Source organism: Leucoraja erinacea, chromosome 29, assembly GCF_028641065.1.
Source record: "Leucoraja erinacea ecotype New England chromosome 29, Leri_hhj_1, whole genome shotgun sequence".
Lineage (NCBI taxonomy): Eukaryota > Metazoa > Chordata > Chondrichthyes > Rajiformes > Rajidae > Leucoraja > Leucoraja erinaceus.
Genome location: NC_073405.1, coordinates 2,827,463 through 2,845,692, shown reverse-complemented (window position 1 = coordinate 2,845,692; position 18,230 = coordinate 2,827,463). Strand labels below are relative to the sequence as shown.

At 49.1% G+C, this 18,230-nt stretch overlaps 1 protein-coding gene across 1 annotated transcript in view; it reads right to left on the bottom strand.

Moving 5' to 3' along the window:
* Nucleotides 1-1,721: 1,721 nt before the first annotated feature.
* Nucleotides 1,722-18,230, bottom strand: part of acsbg2 (acyl-CoA synthetase bubblegum family member 2) — a 54,478-nt gene continuing 37,969 nt past the window's right edge. The window contains exons 9-15 of the mRNA XM_055658323.1: nucleotides 16,058-16,234; nucleotides 12,387-12,568; nucleotides 10,268-10,501; nucleotides 8,835-9,052; nucleotides 7,628-7,767; nucleotides 6,595-6,841; nucleotides 1,722-4,810 (exon numbers count right to left, since the gene is read on the bottom strand). Coding sequence (XP_055514298.1) covers nucleotides 4,692-4,810; nucleotides 6,595-6,841; nucleotides 7,628-7,767; nucleotides 8,835-9,052; nucleotides 10,268-10,501; nucleotides 12,387-12,568; nucleotides 16,058-16,234 — 1,317 coding nt within the window. The 3' untranslated portion in view covers nucleotides 1,722-4,691. The remainder of the gene's footprint in view (nucleotides 4,811-6,594; nucleotides 6,842-7,627; nucleotides 7,768-8,834; nucleotides 9,053-10,267; nucleotides 10,502-12,386; nucleotides 12,569-16,057; nucleotides 16,235-18,230) is intronic.

Below are 18,230 nucleotides of genomic sequence, written 5' to 3'. Positions count from 1 at the left end.
CCTATAAACCAGGAAAGAACGTTCACGTCGTGGCCCCTTTTCCACCACCACGCACAAGCAGTGACAAGCCAGACACCATTGTATGCAGATGCCGAGAAGTGTGTTCAGCTCTGGCTGAACAACTTGTAATCTTGTTTGCGGTCTCGATGAGAAGACCTACAAACCTGTATGTCTTCGAAGTGCGGGAGGAATCCGAAGATCTCGGAGAAAACCCATGTGGGTCTCGGGGAGAACGTGCAAACTCTGTACAGACAGCACCCGCAGTCGGGATTGAACCCGGGTCTCTGGCACTGTGAGGCAGCAACTCTAGCGCCGTGCCGCCCTGCTGCAAAATAAAGTCCAGTACCGTCTGATTTAGTTTAGTTCTTCCTTCATGTTTTACGGTGGTAACAATACATTGTTTTAAAATAAATCTTACACCGGGAAGACTTCAGCTGTCACCAGCAGCATCTGCAAAACCACTGTTTTCACAACTTTATTTGTAACACCATGCTAAATACACAAATGTTCCAATTGTATTGTACAAGTCCATGCAAAAATTTACAATCTTGCTGCAGGATAGATTCGAATAATTTATCCATTCCCATATTTACACTGAATTCAGTCTAGATGGAGTTAACATTCATGAAAAATAGCAGTCATTGTACAAAGAGTAACATGTACTGGATGAAAAAAACATGTAACGTGGTAATCAAAGTATATCTGGGCTTAATGTGGCGATGTACAGCCAGTACTCGCTTTACGCAGTTCCTCAACTTAATGCTTGTATTTCAGATACCTCCAGGCAATTGCACTCATTTTAAACTGACATACAATGCATATAAGGAGGGAGACAAAAATGCTGGAGAAACTCAGCGGGTGAGGCAGCATCTATGGAACGAAGGAATAGGTGACGTTTCGGGTCGAGACCCTACCGGGTCTCGACCCGAAACGTCACCTATTCCTTCGCTCCATAGATGCTGCCTCACCCGCTGAGTTTCCCCAGCATTTTTGTCTACCTTCGATTTTTCCAGCATCAGCAGTTCTTTCTTAAACAATGCATATAGTAGACCGTACATTTATATAAACGACAGAAGCAAGTGGCCTTTGTGTTAGTTCGCATTCATTAGGGAAACTGGATGCCATTTAGTTTAGACATACAGCGTGGAAACCGGCCATTCGGCCCACCAACGATCACACTAGTTCTATCCCACACACACACACTAGGGACAATTTACAGGAGCCAATTAACCTACAAACCTGCACGTCGTTGGAGTGGGGGTGGAAACCGGAGCACCCGGAGAAAACCCACGCAGGTCACAGGGAGATAAGACACAAAAGGCTGGAGTAACTCAGCGGGACAGGCAGCGTCTCTGGAGAGAAGGAATGGGCGATGTTTCGGGTCGCGACCCCTTCTTCAGACTTCAATCTCGACCCAAAACGTCACCCATTCCCTTCTCTCCAGAGATGCTGCCTGTCCCGCTGAGTTACTCCAGCATTTTGTGTCTATCTTCGGTTTAAACCAGCATCTGCAGTTCCTTGTCAGGGAGAATAAACAAACTCCGTACAGACAGCACCCGTAGTCAGGATGGAACCCGGGTCTCTGGCGCTGGGAGGCAGCAACTCTACCGCTGCGGGTATTGCACAACTCAAGTTTAAAAAATAATTAAAATTATTGGGTAAACCATCCATAAGACTTCAAACACAAATGGAATCAATGGCTGTCTTTTTTTTTCTCTCTATGGTGCATTTTTGTGGCATAATCATGACGCTGCCAGTATTACCAACTCAGTCAAATGTAAACTTAGCACAATGGGCCATTTATTTCAGGGTAATACCTCTACTTCCCTCTTGTTCAATTAAGACTTGTTCAATAGTGATTGGAGTTGATAGTTTTGCAAATAGGAGCAGTGAAAGTTCAAACAGCGAATGGCTTGGATAGAGTAGATGTGGAGGATGTTTCCACTGGTGGGAGAGTCTAGGACTAGAGGTCACAGCCTCAGAATCCGTTGCCACAGAATGTGGAGGCCAAGTGAGTGGATAGTTTTTAAGGCAGAGATAGATAGATTCTTGATTAGTGCGGGTGTCAGAGATTATGGAGAGAAGGCAGGAGAATGGGGTTAAGAGAGAGATAGATCAGCCATGATTGAATGGCAGAGTTGACTTGATGGGCCGAATGGCCTAATTCTGCTCCTATCACTTGTGACCTTACGAACATGCAGTCATAGATTTTGAAATTTTGATTCCCAGGAGTATGTTTTTAGGCACTTCTCTCTGCTATTTTGATAGAAGTCGCATCGCTGAGCCTGGACTTTGCAATACTGAATGCAGTCAGTGTTGGATGATCAACAACAACCTGCTCCCATCTCATTTCTTATTATACCCTTGTCCTTTCCAATCCAGTCTTATTGTAAGCAAAACACACAAGGTGGGAGGGGAAAGGTCTATTAGGAAGTCAAGGGGCAACTTGTTCACATAAGGGGGGTGGTGGGTGTATGGAACGAGCTGCCAGAGGAGGTAGTTGACACGGGGACTAGAACAAGATTTGAAAGACATTTAGACAGGTGTATGAACAGGGCAGGTGTGGAGAGATGTGGGCCAAATGCAGGCAGGTGGGACTAGTGTCGATGGGGGATGTTGGTTGGTGTGGGCAAGTTGGGCCGCAGGGCTGGTTTCATCACTGTATCACTCACTCTACGATAGCAGCTGATGCTCAGGCACTTTAAAAACTGTGACGCAAAGCCCGGAATTATTACTGGTTCTGAGGTGGTTGTAAAGGAGGCACAAAACTTGAGCAAAAGGCCAGGTCAAACATGTATCTGAACCACAGAGACTCTGACAGGTTGGGGATAAATCTACTCCCCCAGCTGCCCAGGAGATGCAACTTTGGTAAGTCACTAAAACACAAAAATCAACAAAAAGGATTAGTATATTATTGCACAAAGTCTTGTTAAGTTTGGAGACTTCATAGAGATATACAGCTCCCCACGGCCCACCGAGTCCGCACCCACCGACAATATCCTACACACTAGAGACAATTTACAGGAGTTCATTCACCTACAAACCCGCAAGGACGTCTTTGGGATGTGGGAGGAAACCGGAGCACCCGGAGAAAACCCACGCGCCCAAACTGCGTACAGACAGCACCCGAGGTCAGGGGTCGAACCCGGGGCTCTGGCGCTGTGAGGCAGCAACTCTACTGCTGCGCCACCGTACAGAAACTCACAACATTTTCCACAAAAATAAATAAAGAGAGCATATTTAAAAAAGAAAAGAATATAATGGAGCACAGGCAGGAAAATGAATGTAAATGAGGGGCTTTTCCAAGCATTTCTATAGTCAGCCTCTTCAGCTGATGTCCTGTAAAAGTGCACGGCTGGACTACACAGTCATGAAAGCTTCGCCATGTTAGGTGGTATTTCATGTATAAAAATGAATCATCTGTTCTTCCATTTGGTTTTAAAATGGGACTGTACAGCATTGCTACAAAATGCAGTAAAAACACAAAAATATATTCCCATGGCAACTTTACTCATGAACAATAAATAGCCAAAACAATATATAATAACAGCTTTTGACGAGTTTAAATAGATTTGGGAGCTGTACAAAAACAAAACTGGAACAATATTCTTCATGGACGTATGGTTTTCAAAAGTAAAATACTTCTTTGGAATATAAAGAAGGCTTTGGAGACTGTGATCGTGTATAATAGAATATCTATCTATCTTTTTCATTTAGTTTAGAGATACAGCGCGAAAACAGGCCCTTCGGCCCACCGGGTCTGTGCAGGCCAGTGATACCTGCACACTAACACTACCCTACACACGCGCGCACACACGCACACACACTAGGGACAATTTACAATTTTACCAAAAGCCAATTAACCGACAAACCTGCACGTCTTTGGAGTGTGGGAGGAAACCGGAGCACCCGGAGAAAACCCACGCAGGTCACGGGGTGGGGGAGAACATACAAACGCCATAAAGACGGCATCCGTGGTCAGAATCAAACCGTGGCGCTGTGAGGCAGCAGCTCTACCCGCTGCGCCACCGTGCCTCGAAGGGCCGAATGGCCTCCTCCTGCACCTATTAACTATGTTTCTATCAAGGGATAAGGGGAGAAGGCAGGCACGGCTTATTGATTTGGGACGATCAGCCATGATCACAATGAATGGCGGTGCTGGATCAAAGGGCCGAATGGCCTCCTCCTGCACATATTTTCTATGTTCATTGTAGACTTTGTATACAACCTTCTATCCCAAAACACATTGCAATCAGAGAGTTTGCTGCCAAACCTTTAAACCGACTACAGCTCAAGACAAAACGGATCGACCATTTCCACAGTGAAGTCCAATCATGTAAAACTGCTTCTCACATGTACTTGTACATTGAAATATGATAACAGAACTTAAAGTTAGCATGTATGCAGAGCCAAGACTGGGGCTGTGATCATCTATAACTGCACACACCCATAGTCCCAGTGTGATTTGTTGAAACAATCCCAATCCCTGCAAAGTACAATTGCAATAACAACAGGTAGTTTCCTCATGGAAGTAACATCGATGAACTATGAAAATGTTTTTGGCATTTCCTTCAAATCAAACGAACTTTACAAATCAAAATGTAAAACGAACTTAAAATCGCAAACATTAAAACTATAAAACAGTGCACAAATTCAGCAGCTGCTGTTCCACTCTGCAGTCAGCGTTTATACTATTTCCCAGTGATAGGATTATCCGGAGTGACTGGGGTTATTGCATCCTTGTAGAAGTCCTCGATCTGATCGCTGTACATCTTCAAGACCACTGGTCGCTTCAGTTTCATTGTGGGACCTGGGGGGGGGGGGGGGGGGGAACAGAAGCCAAAAAAAAAGCAAAAAGTTACCAAAGGTGGCAAATACTTACAGAAGTTTGTTCGTGCTTCATTTAAAAAAAAAAAAAAAAAAAAATTAAAATATTTTTTATTAGAAACAGTGTACAAAAGTACGGCATATACTCGAGTATATGAGAGTACTTGGTTTATACTCTCTAGAATTTAGGAGATTGAGAGGGGATCTTATAGAAACTTACAAAATTCTTAAGGGGTTGGACAGGCTAGATGCAGGAAGATTGTTCCCGATGTTGGGGAAGTCCAGGACAAGGGGTCACAGTTTAAGGATAAGGGGGAAATCCTTTAAAACCGAGATGAGAAGAACTTTTTCACACAGAGAGTGGTGAATCTCTGGAACTCTCTGCCACAGAGGGTAGTCGAGGCCACAGTTCATTGGCTATATTTAACAGGGAGTTAGATGTGGCCCTTGTGGCTAAGGGGGTGAGGGGGTATGGAGAGAAGGCAGGTACGGGATACTGAGTTGGATGATCAGCCATGATCACATTGAATGGCGGTGCAGGCTCGAAGGGCCGAATGGCCTACTCTTGCACCTAATTTCTATGTTTTCTATATGACATAATGCATTTATTGTACAGCTTCAATTTTAATTTTAGCAAAGATGAAATAGAAAAAGAGAGAAAGAGCAAGAAAGAGAGAAAATGAAAGAGAAAGTGAATGTTTAAGAGTAGACCCCTAGACGAGCAAATGAGTGCAGTCGAACCGTGAGTAAAATAGGAAAAACGGAAAGAAATAAGTTAGTGCTTCCATTTTAATCATCTTCTTCAGCTTTTCCTTCCCAATACGTAATTTACTTTAGTTTAGAGATACAGCTCGGAAACAGACCCTTCAGCCCACCGAGTCAGCACGGTGGCGCAGCTGTAGAAACACAGACAATTGGTGCAGGATTTAGAATTTAGAAGATTGAGGGGGGGGGGGGGGGGGGTCTTATAGAAACTTACAAAATTCTTAAGGGCAAGTTGGACAGGCTAGATGTTAGCATTCATAGCAAAAGGATTTGAGTCTAGGAGCAGGGAGGTTCTACTGCAGTTGTACAGGGTCTTGGTGAGACCACACCTGGAGTATTGTGTACAGGTTTGGTCTCCTAATCCGAGGAAATAAATTCTTGCCATAGAGGGAGTACAGAGAAGGTTCACCAGACTGATTCCTGGGATGTCAGGACTTTCATATGAAGAAAGACTGGATAGACTCGGCTTGTACTCGCTAGAATTTAGAAGATTGAGGGGGGATCTTATAGAAACTTACAAAATTCTTAAGGGCAAGTTGGACAGGCTAGATGCAGGAAGATTGTTCCCGATGTTGGGGAAGTCCAGGACAAGGGGTCACAGTTTAAGGATAAGGAGGAAGTCTTTAGGACCGAGATGAGGAAAACATTTTTCACACAGAGAGTGCTGAATCTCTGGAACTCTCTGCCACAGAAGGTAGTTGAGGCCACAGTTCATTGGCTATATTTAAGAGGGAGTTAGATGTGGCCCTTGTGGCTAAAGGGATCAGGGGGTATGGAGAGAAGGCAGGTACAGGATACTGAGTTGGATGATCAGCCATGATCATATTGAATGGCGGTGCAGGCTCGAAGGGCCGAATGGCCTCTACTCCTGCACCTATTTTCCATGTTTCTAGGAGTAGGCCATTGGGCCCTTCAAGCCAGCACCGCCATTCTATATGATCATGGCTGATCATCTAAACTCAGTACCCTGTTAATACTTGCGTTGATAGGCTCAGCACTTACCCAATTCACCGCCTGCAATGGAGAAGTCCTTTTCTAAAAGACACCACTTCTGAATTCTCTGGGCGTTGGATGAAGCCTTGTCATTCACGCGGTTGATGCCTTCCTGAATGGCAGCAAACACAGTCGCATCTTTGCTGGTGTAGATCTCCGACACCTTTGTGGCTTTGGAACCGATCGTCTGGCAATACTGGACGGCCTCTTCCGTCAGGTCATCCTGCGGCTCCCCAGTGTCACCGTTCACATTGCACTGCAAACCCAGAAAACAGATCAACACTCACTCCTGCACGCAGACACAATCCAGATCCACAGACTGTCTCGGCCCAGCTGTTATCAGGCAACTGAACCACCCCATCACCAACTAGACAGCGGTCCTGACCTCCCATCTACCTCATTGGAGACCCTCGGACTTTCTTTAAATTGGACTTTACCTTCACTAAATGTTATTCCCTCTATCCTGTATCTATATGGTCCGGTGGCGCAGCGGTAGAGTTGCTGCCTCACAGCGCCAGGGACCTAGGTTCGATCCTGGCTACGGGCGCTGTCTGTACGGAGTTTGTACGTTTTCCCTGTGACCTGCGTGGGTTTTCTCCGAGATCTTCGCTTTCCTCCCACACTCCAAAGACGCGCAGGTTTGTAGGTTAATTGGCTGTGGTAAAAATGTAAAAATTGTCCCGAGTGTAGGATAGTGATAGTGCGCGGGTCTCCAATGAGGTAGATGGGAGGTCAGGTTGGTGGTTGGACGGTTCAGTTGCCTGATAACAGCCAGGAAGAAACTGTCCCTGAATCTGGAGGTGTGTGCGTTCGTTTTCACGCTTCTGTACCTCTTGCCCGATGGGAGAGGGGAGAAGAGGGAGTGACCAGTGGGGTGAGACTGGTCCTTGATGATGCTGCTGGCCTTGCCGAGGCAGCGTGAGGTGTAGATGGAGTCAACGGAAGGGAGGTTGGTTTGTGTGTTGGTCTGGGCTGCGGCCCTCAGTGGAACGTAGCGAAAATGCCGCGCAGCCATTGTTAAGGAGGAGAATAAACCACGCACCTTCAGCGTCAATAACATGGAGAGGAACTTGCGCTTGTCTCCGATCACCATGGCGTTGCTGATGATGGGAACTCGCTCCTTCACCGCGTCCTCGATGGGAACAGGCGGAATGTTCTCCCCGCCGGCCGTGATGATCAACTCTGTCACAGATAACACCGCCAGTGAACAGGCGAAGGCAAAGCTGACACAGACACCTTTTGCCCAGATACCTTGTGTGTCTCAATGCACCATGGGCTAATTAAATACAGGTCCACCACCGGTCATCTGGCAACTGTTGGTCCACCTGCCGCCCCCCCGTGGTCTGGGCTACATCTCCCACCCCAAAAAGGTGGCAGCTGATCTCAACCTCGCAGGAGGAGCCCATCGTCAACTTCCAATCCCGCGCCCACCAGCTATCGCCCCCACGCTAGTTCGATCAGAGTCATTGGAGACAATTTACAGAAGCCAATTAACCTACAAACCTGCCCGTCTTTGGAGTGTGGGAGGAAACCGGAGCACCCGGAGAAAACCCACGCAGGTCACGGGGAGAACGTGCAAACTCCGTACAGACAGCGCCCGTAGTCAGGATGGAACCCGGGTCTCTGGCGCTGCGAGGCTGCAACTCTACCGCTGCGCCACCGTGCCGACCAAATGTTTTGTATATAGAATGCGTACAATAGCAAGTGATTGTTATAATAGGGCAGCACGGTGGCGCAGCGGTAGCGTTGCCGCCTCACAGCGCCAGTGACCCGGGTTCCATCCCGTCTGCACGGAGTTTGTATGTTCACCCCGTGACTGCGCGGGATTTCTCGGAGAACTTCGGTTTCCTCCCACACTCCAAAGGTGTACAGACTTGTAGGTTAATCGTGGGCCGAATGGCCTGTTTCCGCGCTGTATCTCCAAATTAACCCGAAGAAGAACCAAAGGTAGATAACAATGCTGGAGAAACTCAGCGGGTGAGGCAGCATCTATGGAGCGAAGGAATAGGTGACGGTTCAGGTCGAGACCCTTAAGGGTGAGGCAGCATCTATGGAGCGAAGGAATAGGTGACGTTTCGGGTCGAGACCCTTCCGGGTCTCGACCCGAAACGTCATCTATTCCTTCGCTCCATAGATGCTGCCTCACCCGCTGAGTTTCTCCAGCATTTTTATCTACCCTCGATTTTTTCCAGCATGTGCAGTTCCTTCTTAAATAAAATCCAACGCGGACAGGCACAAAGGGAAGGTACCTTTAATTCTGCCGGTGATGTAGAGGAAGCCCTTGTCGTCATGCTTGCCCAGGTCACCAGAGTGCAGCCAGCCGTCGTCATCGATGGCTTCTTGCGTCTTGTCCTCCATGTTCAGGTAACCCATGAACAGGTGCCTTCCCCAGAAACAGATCTCGCCACAACCTTCCTCGTCGGGGTTGAAGATCTTGGTTTTTGCGCCCGGCATCACCTTCCCGCAGCTGGGAGAGACCAAAGAGTGAAGGCCCGACTCCACCGATCCCTGCACTCCCCTCCCCCCCACTCTCGTTCACCCACAAGGAAAGGCGCGGAGATGATGTACGAGGGTGTTTTGCAGGGACTTGAGGGACTTCAGCTACAGGGAGGGGCCTCAGAGCTACAGGGAGGGGCCACAGAGTTCCAGGGAGGGGCCCAGAGTTCCAGGGAGGGGGCCACAGAGTTCCAGGGAGGGGCCCCAGTTCCAGGGAGGGGCCCCAGAGCTACAGGGAGGGGCCCCAGAGCTACAGGGAGGGGCCCCAGAGCTACAGGGAGGGGCCCCAGAGCTACAGGGAGGGGCCAGAGCTACAGGGAGGGGCCAGAGCAAGCCGTGACTATTCCTTGGAGCGCAGGAGGATGAGGGGTGATCTGATAGAGGTGTACAAAATCATGAGCAAACATAGAAAATAGGTGCAGGAGTAGAGGCCATTCGGCCCCTCGAGCCTGCACCGCCATTGAATATGATCGTGGCTGATCATCCAACTCAGTATCCCGTACCTGCCTTCTCTCCATACCCCCTGATCCCCTTAGCCACAAGGGCCACATCTAACTCCCTCTTAAATATAGCCAATGAACTGTAGCCTCAACTACTTTCTGTGGCAGAAAACTCCACAGATTCACCACTCTCAGTGTGAAAAAAAAAAATTCTCAACTCGGTCCTAAAAGACTTCCCCCTTATCCTTAAACTGTGACCCCTTGTTTGGACTCCCCCCAACATCGGGAACAATCTTCTTGCATCTAGCCCGAGGCAGCATCTATGAGAAGAATAGATCGGGTGGTGTATCTTGCCCAGAGTAGGGGAATCGAGGACCAGAGGACATAGGTTTTAAGGTGAGGGGGTGAGGGGGGGGGGGGGGGGGGGAGGGGGGGGGGGGGGGGGGGGGGGGGGGGGGGGGGGGGGGGGGGGGGGGGGAGAGATTTAATAGGAACCTGAGGGGCAACTAAAATTTAAAAAAAGATATAAAACACAAAGGGTGGGTGAATGGAACGAGCTGCTGGATGGGCACCCGGAGAAAACCCACACAGGTCACGGGGAGAACGTGCAAACTCCGTACTGACAGCACCTGCAGTCACGGTCGAACCGCGGGGTCCCTGGCGCTGTGACGTAGCTACTCTGAGCCGCCCCAATACCGTACATGAAGAAGCCAAAGAAAATGGCCTAATAACCCAAATCATATTACCTTGTGATTCGGAAGGCGTTGGGAACGGAAATGGTGTGCGGTCCAGAACTCTCACTCATTCCGTACAACTCGTAGATGGGGATGTTGAGGCTCATGAAAAACTCCAGCGTGTCCTTGGTTATGGGGGCTGCTCCAGCGTAACACTTTGTGCAACGATTCAGTCCCAGTGCGTTTCGAACTACTCTGAATACCAGCTTGTTGGCCAGTCGGTAATCCCATGTGATCGCCGTGCATCTGAAATACAGAGAGTCAGCAACTATACCGTTGTTCTCCACAGATACTGCCTGACCCGCTGAGTTACTCCATCACTCTGTGAAACGTCACCTATCCATGTTCTCCACAGATGCTGCCTGACCCGCTGAGTTACTCCATCACTCTGTGAAACGTCACCTATCCATGTTCTCCACAGATACTGCCTGACCCGCTGAGTTACTCCAGCACTCTGTGAAACGTCACCTATCCATGTTCCCCACAGATGCTGCCTGGCCCGCTGAGCTATGGTGCAGCAGCATCTATGGAGCGAAGGAAATAGGCAACGTTTCAGGCCAAAACCTTTCCGGAAATAGGCAACGTTTCGGGCCGAAACCCGGAAGGGTTTCGACCCGAAACGTTGCCTATTTCCTTAGCTCCATAGATGCTGCTGCACCCGCTGAGTTACTCCAGCACTCTATGAAACGTCACCTATCCATGTTCTCCACAGATGCTGCCTGACCCGCTGAGTTACTCCAGCACTCTGTGAAACGTCACCTATCCATGTTCTCCACAGATGCTGCCTGACCCGCTGAGTTACTCCAGCACTCTGTGAAACGTCACCTATCCATGTTCTCCACAGATGCTGCCTGACCCGCTGAGTTACTCCAGCACTCTGTGAAACGTCACCTATCCATGTTCTCCACAGATGCTGCCTGACCAGCTGAGTTACTCCAGCACTCTGTGAAACGTTGACCTTCCCGTCCTGGGCCTCCTCCACTATCAGAGTGAGGCCCAGCGCAAACTGGACAAACAGCACCTCATATTTCGCCTGGGCAGCTTACACCCCAGCGGTATGAACATTGACATCTGACTTCAAGTAGCCCTGCCTTTCCCTCTCTTTCTCCACCCCCCCCCCCCCCCCCCTTCCTGACATCAGTCTGAAACAGAAGGGTCTCGATCCGAAACGTCACCCATTCCTTCTCTCCAGAGTTACTGTCCCTGTCCCGCTGAGTTACTCCAGAATTTTAAATCTACCTTCAGTTTAAACCAGCATCTGCAGTTCCTTCCTACACATTAGAAATGACAAGAGTGGACTGGAATACACTTTAACCATATAACCATATAACAATTACAGCACGGAAACAGGCCATCTCGACCCTTCTAGTCCGTGCCGAACACATAATCTCCCCTAGTCCCATATACCTGCGCTCAGACCATAACCCTCCATTCCCTTCCCGTCCACATAACTATCCAATTTATTTTTAAATGATAAAAACGAACCTGCCTCCACCACCTTCACTGGAAGCTCATTCCACACAGCCACCACTCTCTGAGTAAAGAAGTTCCCCCTCATGTTACCCCTAAACTTCAGTCCCTTAATTCTCAAGTCATGTCCCCTTGTTTGAATCTTCCCTACTCTCAGTGGGAAAAGCTTTGGTAGACAAAAGTGCTGGAGAAACTCAGTGGGGTGCAGCAGCATCTATGGAGCGAAGGAAATAGGCAACATTTCGGCCCGACACCCTTGAAGGAAATAGGCAACGTTTCGGCCCGAAACCCTTGAAGGAAATAGGCAACGTTTCGGCCCGAAACCCTTGAAGGAAATAGGTAACGTTTCGGCCCAAAACCCTTGAAGGAAATGGGCAACATTTCGGCCCGAAACCCTGAAGGAAATAGGCAACGTTTCAGCCCAAAACCCTTGAAGCAAATGGGCAACATTTCGGCCCGAAACCCTTGAAGGAAATAGGTAACGTTTCGGGCCGAAACCCTTGCGGGTTTCGGCCCGAAACGTTGCCTATTTCCATCATTCCATAGATGCTGCTGCACCCGCTGAGTTTCTCCGGCACTTTTGTCTACCTTCGATTTTCAAGCATCTGCAGTTCCTTCTCAAACATAGAATGTACTTTGAATGTTCTGACCCAATACATACCCGTTCATGCGGTTGATGTTGGTTTTTAGGCCGACGTCCTTCGCCCAAGAAGCCACTCTCCTCCTCACCGTGGAGGACTTGGCGCCGACAGTCTTCATCTTCTCCTGCATCTTCTCCCAGACCCGAGGAACCCCCATGAAGGCAGTGGGGCGGACCTCCCTCATCGTGTTCACCAGCGAACCCTGGCGGAAATCACAACCCCAGGCACGCGTTACTTTCCCCGTGTCCACGTCTCACAATTAGGCCATTCGGCCCATCGAGCCCACTCCGCCATTCAATCTCCCTCTCCCTCCTAACCCCATTCTCCTGCCTTCTCCCCATAACCCCTGACACCCGCACTGATCAAGAATCTATCCATCTCTGCCTTAAAAATACCCATTGACTTGACATCCACAGCCGTCTGTGGCAAAGAATTCCACAGATTCACCACCCCCTGGCTAAATAAATTCCTCCTCATCTCTTTTCTGTAGGTACATCCTTTTACTCGAGGCTCTTACTCCAGCACTTTGTGTCCTTGTGTGTAAACCAGCATCTGCAGTTCCTGGTTTCTCCAGGATGGGGCGAGAACTGGCCGATTTTCCAGAATACTAATAGACAATAGGTGCAGGAGTAGACCATTCGGTCCTTCGAGCCAGCACCGCCATTCATTGTGATAATGGCTGATCATCCACAATCAGTACCCCGTTCCTGCCTTCTCCCCATATCCCCTGACTCCGCTATCTTTAAGAGCCCTATCTAGCTCTCTCTTGAAAGCATCCAGAGAACCAGCCTCCACCGCCCTCCGAGGCAGAGAATTCCACACTCACAACTCCCTGTGTGAAAAAGTGTTTCCTCATCTCCGTTCTAAATGGCTTATCCCTTATTCCTAAACTGTGGCCCCTGGTTCTGGACTCCCCCACCATCGGGAACTCACAATTCTGTTATGCCGTGTGCCTTTTATTCTAATCTTCTCTCCCCACTGACTGGTTAGCAAGCAACAAAAACCGTACCTCGATACACGTGACAAGAAAAACTAAACTACATTTAAAACTATAGACTGCTGTGTTTTACCTTGAGGGATAAGATCAGGTTTGAGTGAATTGACCGAAGCAAACTTTAAACCTGATTGTATACTGGCAGGCCTGGGGTGGAGTTACATTTATGCAGGAAGGAACTGCAGATGCTGGTTTAAACCGAAGACAGACACAAAATGCTGGAGTAACTCAGTGGGTGAGGCAGCATCTCTGGAGAGAAGGAATGGGCGATGTTTCCGGGTCGAGACCCCTTCTTCAGACTCTGCTGTTGCTGCCTGTCCCGCTGAGTTACTCCAGCATTTTGTCCACCTAAATCATCATCTGCAGTTCCTTCTTGCACATCTGGGCTCAATGGGGCCCCGGAGGACAGAGGTTTAAGGTGACAGGGGGAAAGGTCGAATGGGAATCTGAGGGGTAGCTTTTTCACTCAAAGGGTGATGGGTGTATGGAACGAGCTGCCGGTGGAGATGGTAGATGCTGCCTGTCCCGCTGAGTTACTCCACTACCTTCATAACAGCATCACCTAATTCACATCTATTCCACCAGTTAATATTTTTAACCTCACATTTTGCATGTCAAATTACATGTACTGGGAAATTATCATTTGAATGTTTAATTTTGCATTTTGACATCATGCTTTTGGACATTAGATCCAAAGCCGATCGGCCACATTCACCGTGTGAAGAGTCACACAGTATGGAAACAGGCCCTTCGGCCCAAATTGCCCACTCCCACCATCATGCCCTATCTATCTATCTATCTATCATATATTAAAACTGTGTGGCTGCCGTCCGGCATCCGGCTGCCTTTCTGCCTTTTGATTCGTTGACGGCTGCTCCTTCCTATCAGCTTCCAACACACTTCAAAACAAAGTTGCAAGACAGGAACACTCTGAACTTTTCACCTCAATGGGATATCACCGCAAGTGCTTCAACAGGAGGGGGAGGGCTAATTGGTATTGCAATTGGAACTGCTGCAGCAGGCAGGGGAGGTGCAATTGGAATTTGTTTTAAATCCACTGCTGAGGGAGGCAGGGGAGTGCTGGAATCTTACATTTGGGAACGGGTTGGAGGAGACGGGTGCATGGTGGAATATTGGGTCGGGGGAATCACACCATTGGGGGAGCAGACCCAACAGGTCCTGCACTTGGTCTAGTCTACACTAAAGTTGAGTTTAGTTTATTGTCAGGTGTACAGAGGTACAGGGGAAAGCTTCTGTTGTGTGCTGACCCATCTGCCTGCGTTTGGCCCATATCCCTCTAAACCGATCCTATCCATGTATCTGTCTAATAGCTTCTCAAACGTTGCGACAATCCAAACATCACCCAAGACTTGCACCATCCTCCACAGTCGTCTCTGAAACCGTTACCATTTTTACTTCTACCATGAACTCGGAGTAATAACACATTTCTATCCATGTAAACATCATGCTAGCCTTCAACAGACCGACAATTGCTATTGAGGGAGTGCAGCGTAGGTTCACCAGGTTAATTCCCTGAACTGTCATATGCTGAGAGAATGGAGCAGCTGGGCTTGTACACTCTGGAGTTTAGAAGGATGAGAGGTGACCTCATTAAAACATATCAGATTGTTAAGGGTTTGAACACCCAAGAGGCAGGAAACATGTTCCCGATGTTGGGGGAGTCCAGAACCAGGGGCCACAGTTTAAGAATAAGGAATAAGCCATTTAGAACGGAGACGAGGAAACACGTTTTCTCACAGAGAGTGGTAAGTCTGTGGAATTCTCTGCCTCGGAGGGCGGTGGAGGCAAGTTCTCTGGATACTTTCAAGAGAGAGCTAGATATGGCTCTTAAAGATAGCGGAGTCAGGGGGTATGGGGAGAAGGCAGGAACGGGGTACTGATTGTGGATGATCAGCCACGATCACATTGAATGGTGGTGCTGGCTCGAAGGGCCGAATGGCCTACTCCTGCACCTATTGTCTATTGACAATCACAACACGGTGGCGCAGCGGTAGAGCTGCTGCCTCACAGCGCCGGAGACCCGGGATCGATCCCGACTATGGGCGCTGTCTGTACGGAGTTTACACGATCTCCCAGTGACCCGCGTGGGTTTTCTCCGAGATCTTCGGTTTCCTCCCACACTCCAAAGATGTACAGGCGTGTAGGTTAATTGGCTTGGTATAAGTGTAAATTATCCCGAGTGTGTGTGTGTGTGTGTGTGTGAGTGCGCGTGTGTGTGTGTGTGTGTGTGTGTGTGTGTGTGTGTGTGTGTGTGCGTGTGCGTGTGTAAGATAGTGTAAAAGGCCTGTCCCACTTACGCAATTTTTTTCGGCGACTTGCCGGCACCCGTCATAGTCGCAGCAGGTGGGGGAAAATTTTCAACACGTTGAAAATCCAGCGGCGACGAGAACAAGGTACGACTCTTTGGGCGACCACTCACGACCATACGGGTGTCACGTGTCGACATGTCACCAGGGTGTTGCCTGGAGGTCGTGAGTCGTCTCCCAAAGAGTCGTAACGTCTTTCTGGTCGCCGCTGAATTTTCAACACGTTGGAAATTTTCGGCGACCTGTGACGGGTGCCGGCAGTCGCCGAAAATGTCGCGCGGGGGAAATGTGCGGGGGAAATCGCTGGTCGCCGAAGGGCCAGTTTCCGCGCTGTATCTCTAAACTATTTCACACTACGATCGTTTATTACCTTCAGGGCGTCAGGTTGTGCAAAATAAGTGGTTCCCCCAAACTTGATGGACAGCCAGATGTCAATCATTTGTGCGGCGATGTGACTGAGGGGGAGATAGCTGACGATACATTCTTGACTCTCAGTGGCAGGCCGCAGGTTGACCATGTTTCCCGCCACGTCCGCCGTCCACGTTAGCTGCGGATGAAAAGATCAGCGCAGAGTTAGAGATTGCCATAGAGGGAGTGCAGAGACGGTTCACCAGACTGATTCCTGGGATGTCAGGACTGTCTTATGAAGAAAGACTGGATAGACTTGGTTAATACTCTCTAGAATTTAGGAGATTGAGAGGGGATCTTATAGAAACATCCAAAATTCTTAAGGGGTTGGACAGGCTAGATGCAGAAAGATTGTTCCCGATGTTAGGGAAGTCCAGGACAAGGGGTCACAGCTTAAGGATAAGGGGGAAATCCTTTAAAACTGAGATGAGAAGAACTTTTTTCACACAGAGAGTGGTGAATCTCTGGAACTCTCTGCCACAGAGGGTAGTTGAGGCCACAGTTCATTGGCTATATTTAAGAGGGAGTTAGATGTGGCCCTTGTGGCTAAGGGGATCAGTGGGTATGGAGAGAAGGCAGGTACGGGATACTGAGTTGGATGATCAGCCATGATCATATTGAATGGCGGTGCAGGCTCGAAGGGCCGAATGGCCTACTCCTGCACCTAATTTCTATGTTTCTACGTTTCTCAAAACGACAATCACCTTTAGTAGACGTGGGTCTTCGCGGGCAAAGCCGTCACTCTTGCCCACGTGGATCAACCACTGCGAAAAACCTGGAATAATATTCTCAGACGCACGCTTCTCAAAAGTAAAATACTTCTTTGGAGACTGTAATCGTGTACAATGGAACAGAATGTAGTTTTTGTTTCTTCCCTAAGTTTAGTTTTGTGATGCAGCCCACAAACAGGCCCTTCAGCCCACGACCAGCGATCCACGCGGACTAGCCCTATCCCAGGGACAATTTGACAATTTTTACTGAATCCAATTAACCTACAAACCCGTCTTTGGAGTGTGGGAGGAAACCGGAGCTCCTGAAGCAGCGCCAGAGACCCGGGTTCCATCCCGACTGCGGACGCTGTCTGTGTGGAGTTTGTACGTTCTGCCCGTGACCTGTGTGGGTTTTCTCCGGGTGCTCCGGTTTCCCCCCACACTCCAAAGACGTGCAGGTTTGTAGGTAAATTGGCTTTGTATAATTGTCTCTAATGTTTTTTTAGGATAGCGTTAGTGTGCAGGGATCGTTGGTCGGCATGGACTCGGTGGGCCGAAGGGCCTGTTTCTGCGCTGTATCTCTAAACTAACGAGTCACCTTCCTGAACGGCTATGTAAAGTTATGAGAGGCACAGGCAGGGTGGACAGTTAGAGCCTCAAGGGGCTGTCCCACTTGACAGTCATTTGCGTGTTACTTCCAGAGCGGGGCCAAGAAGATTGGAGATAGACACAAAATGCTGGAGAAACTCAGCGGGACCGGCAGCATCTCTGGAGAGAAACATTGGGCGACGTTTCAGGTCGAGACCCTTCTTCAGACTGAAGAAGGGTCTCGAACCGAAACATCACCCATTCCTTCTCTCCAGAGATGCTGCCGGCCCCGCTGAGTTTCTCCAGCATTGTGTGTCTATCTTTGGTCTGTGAGGTTGCATGACGAAACAAAGCCGAGAGGTGGTGCTGACACTTGAGAAGGTGCGGGCAGATTGGGGACTTGTTGAACAGGTTCCGCCTGTCCCTGCCAGACCAGTTCTCCATCCCCGAGCCCACACCTTGCACTTGTGCAGCCTCCATCCCAGCCGAGTGAATATTCAGTCTGAAGAAGGGTCTCGACCCGAAACGTCGCCTATTCCTTCTCTCCAGAGATGCTGCCTGTCCCGCCGAGTTACTCCAGCATTTTGTGTCTACTTTTGGTGTAAACCAGCGTCTGCAGTTCCTTCCGACACATCACCAAGGCGCCCTGGCACACACAAACCTCACATCCAGCGTGCGTGTGCAGGAACGAGAGCAGAGGGCAGGAAGGTTGCCCACATAGTCTGACACAGCCCATTACAGCTCAGACAGGCAAAGTCCCACACATCCTAGACATGACTCCCGCTGTGTGTGTGTGTGTGTGTGTCCATCCTGGAACATACTACCCTGTTTGGGGCA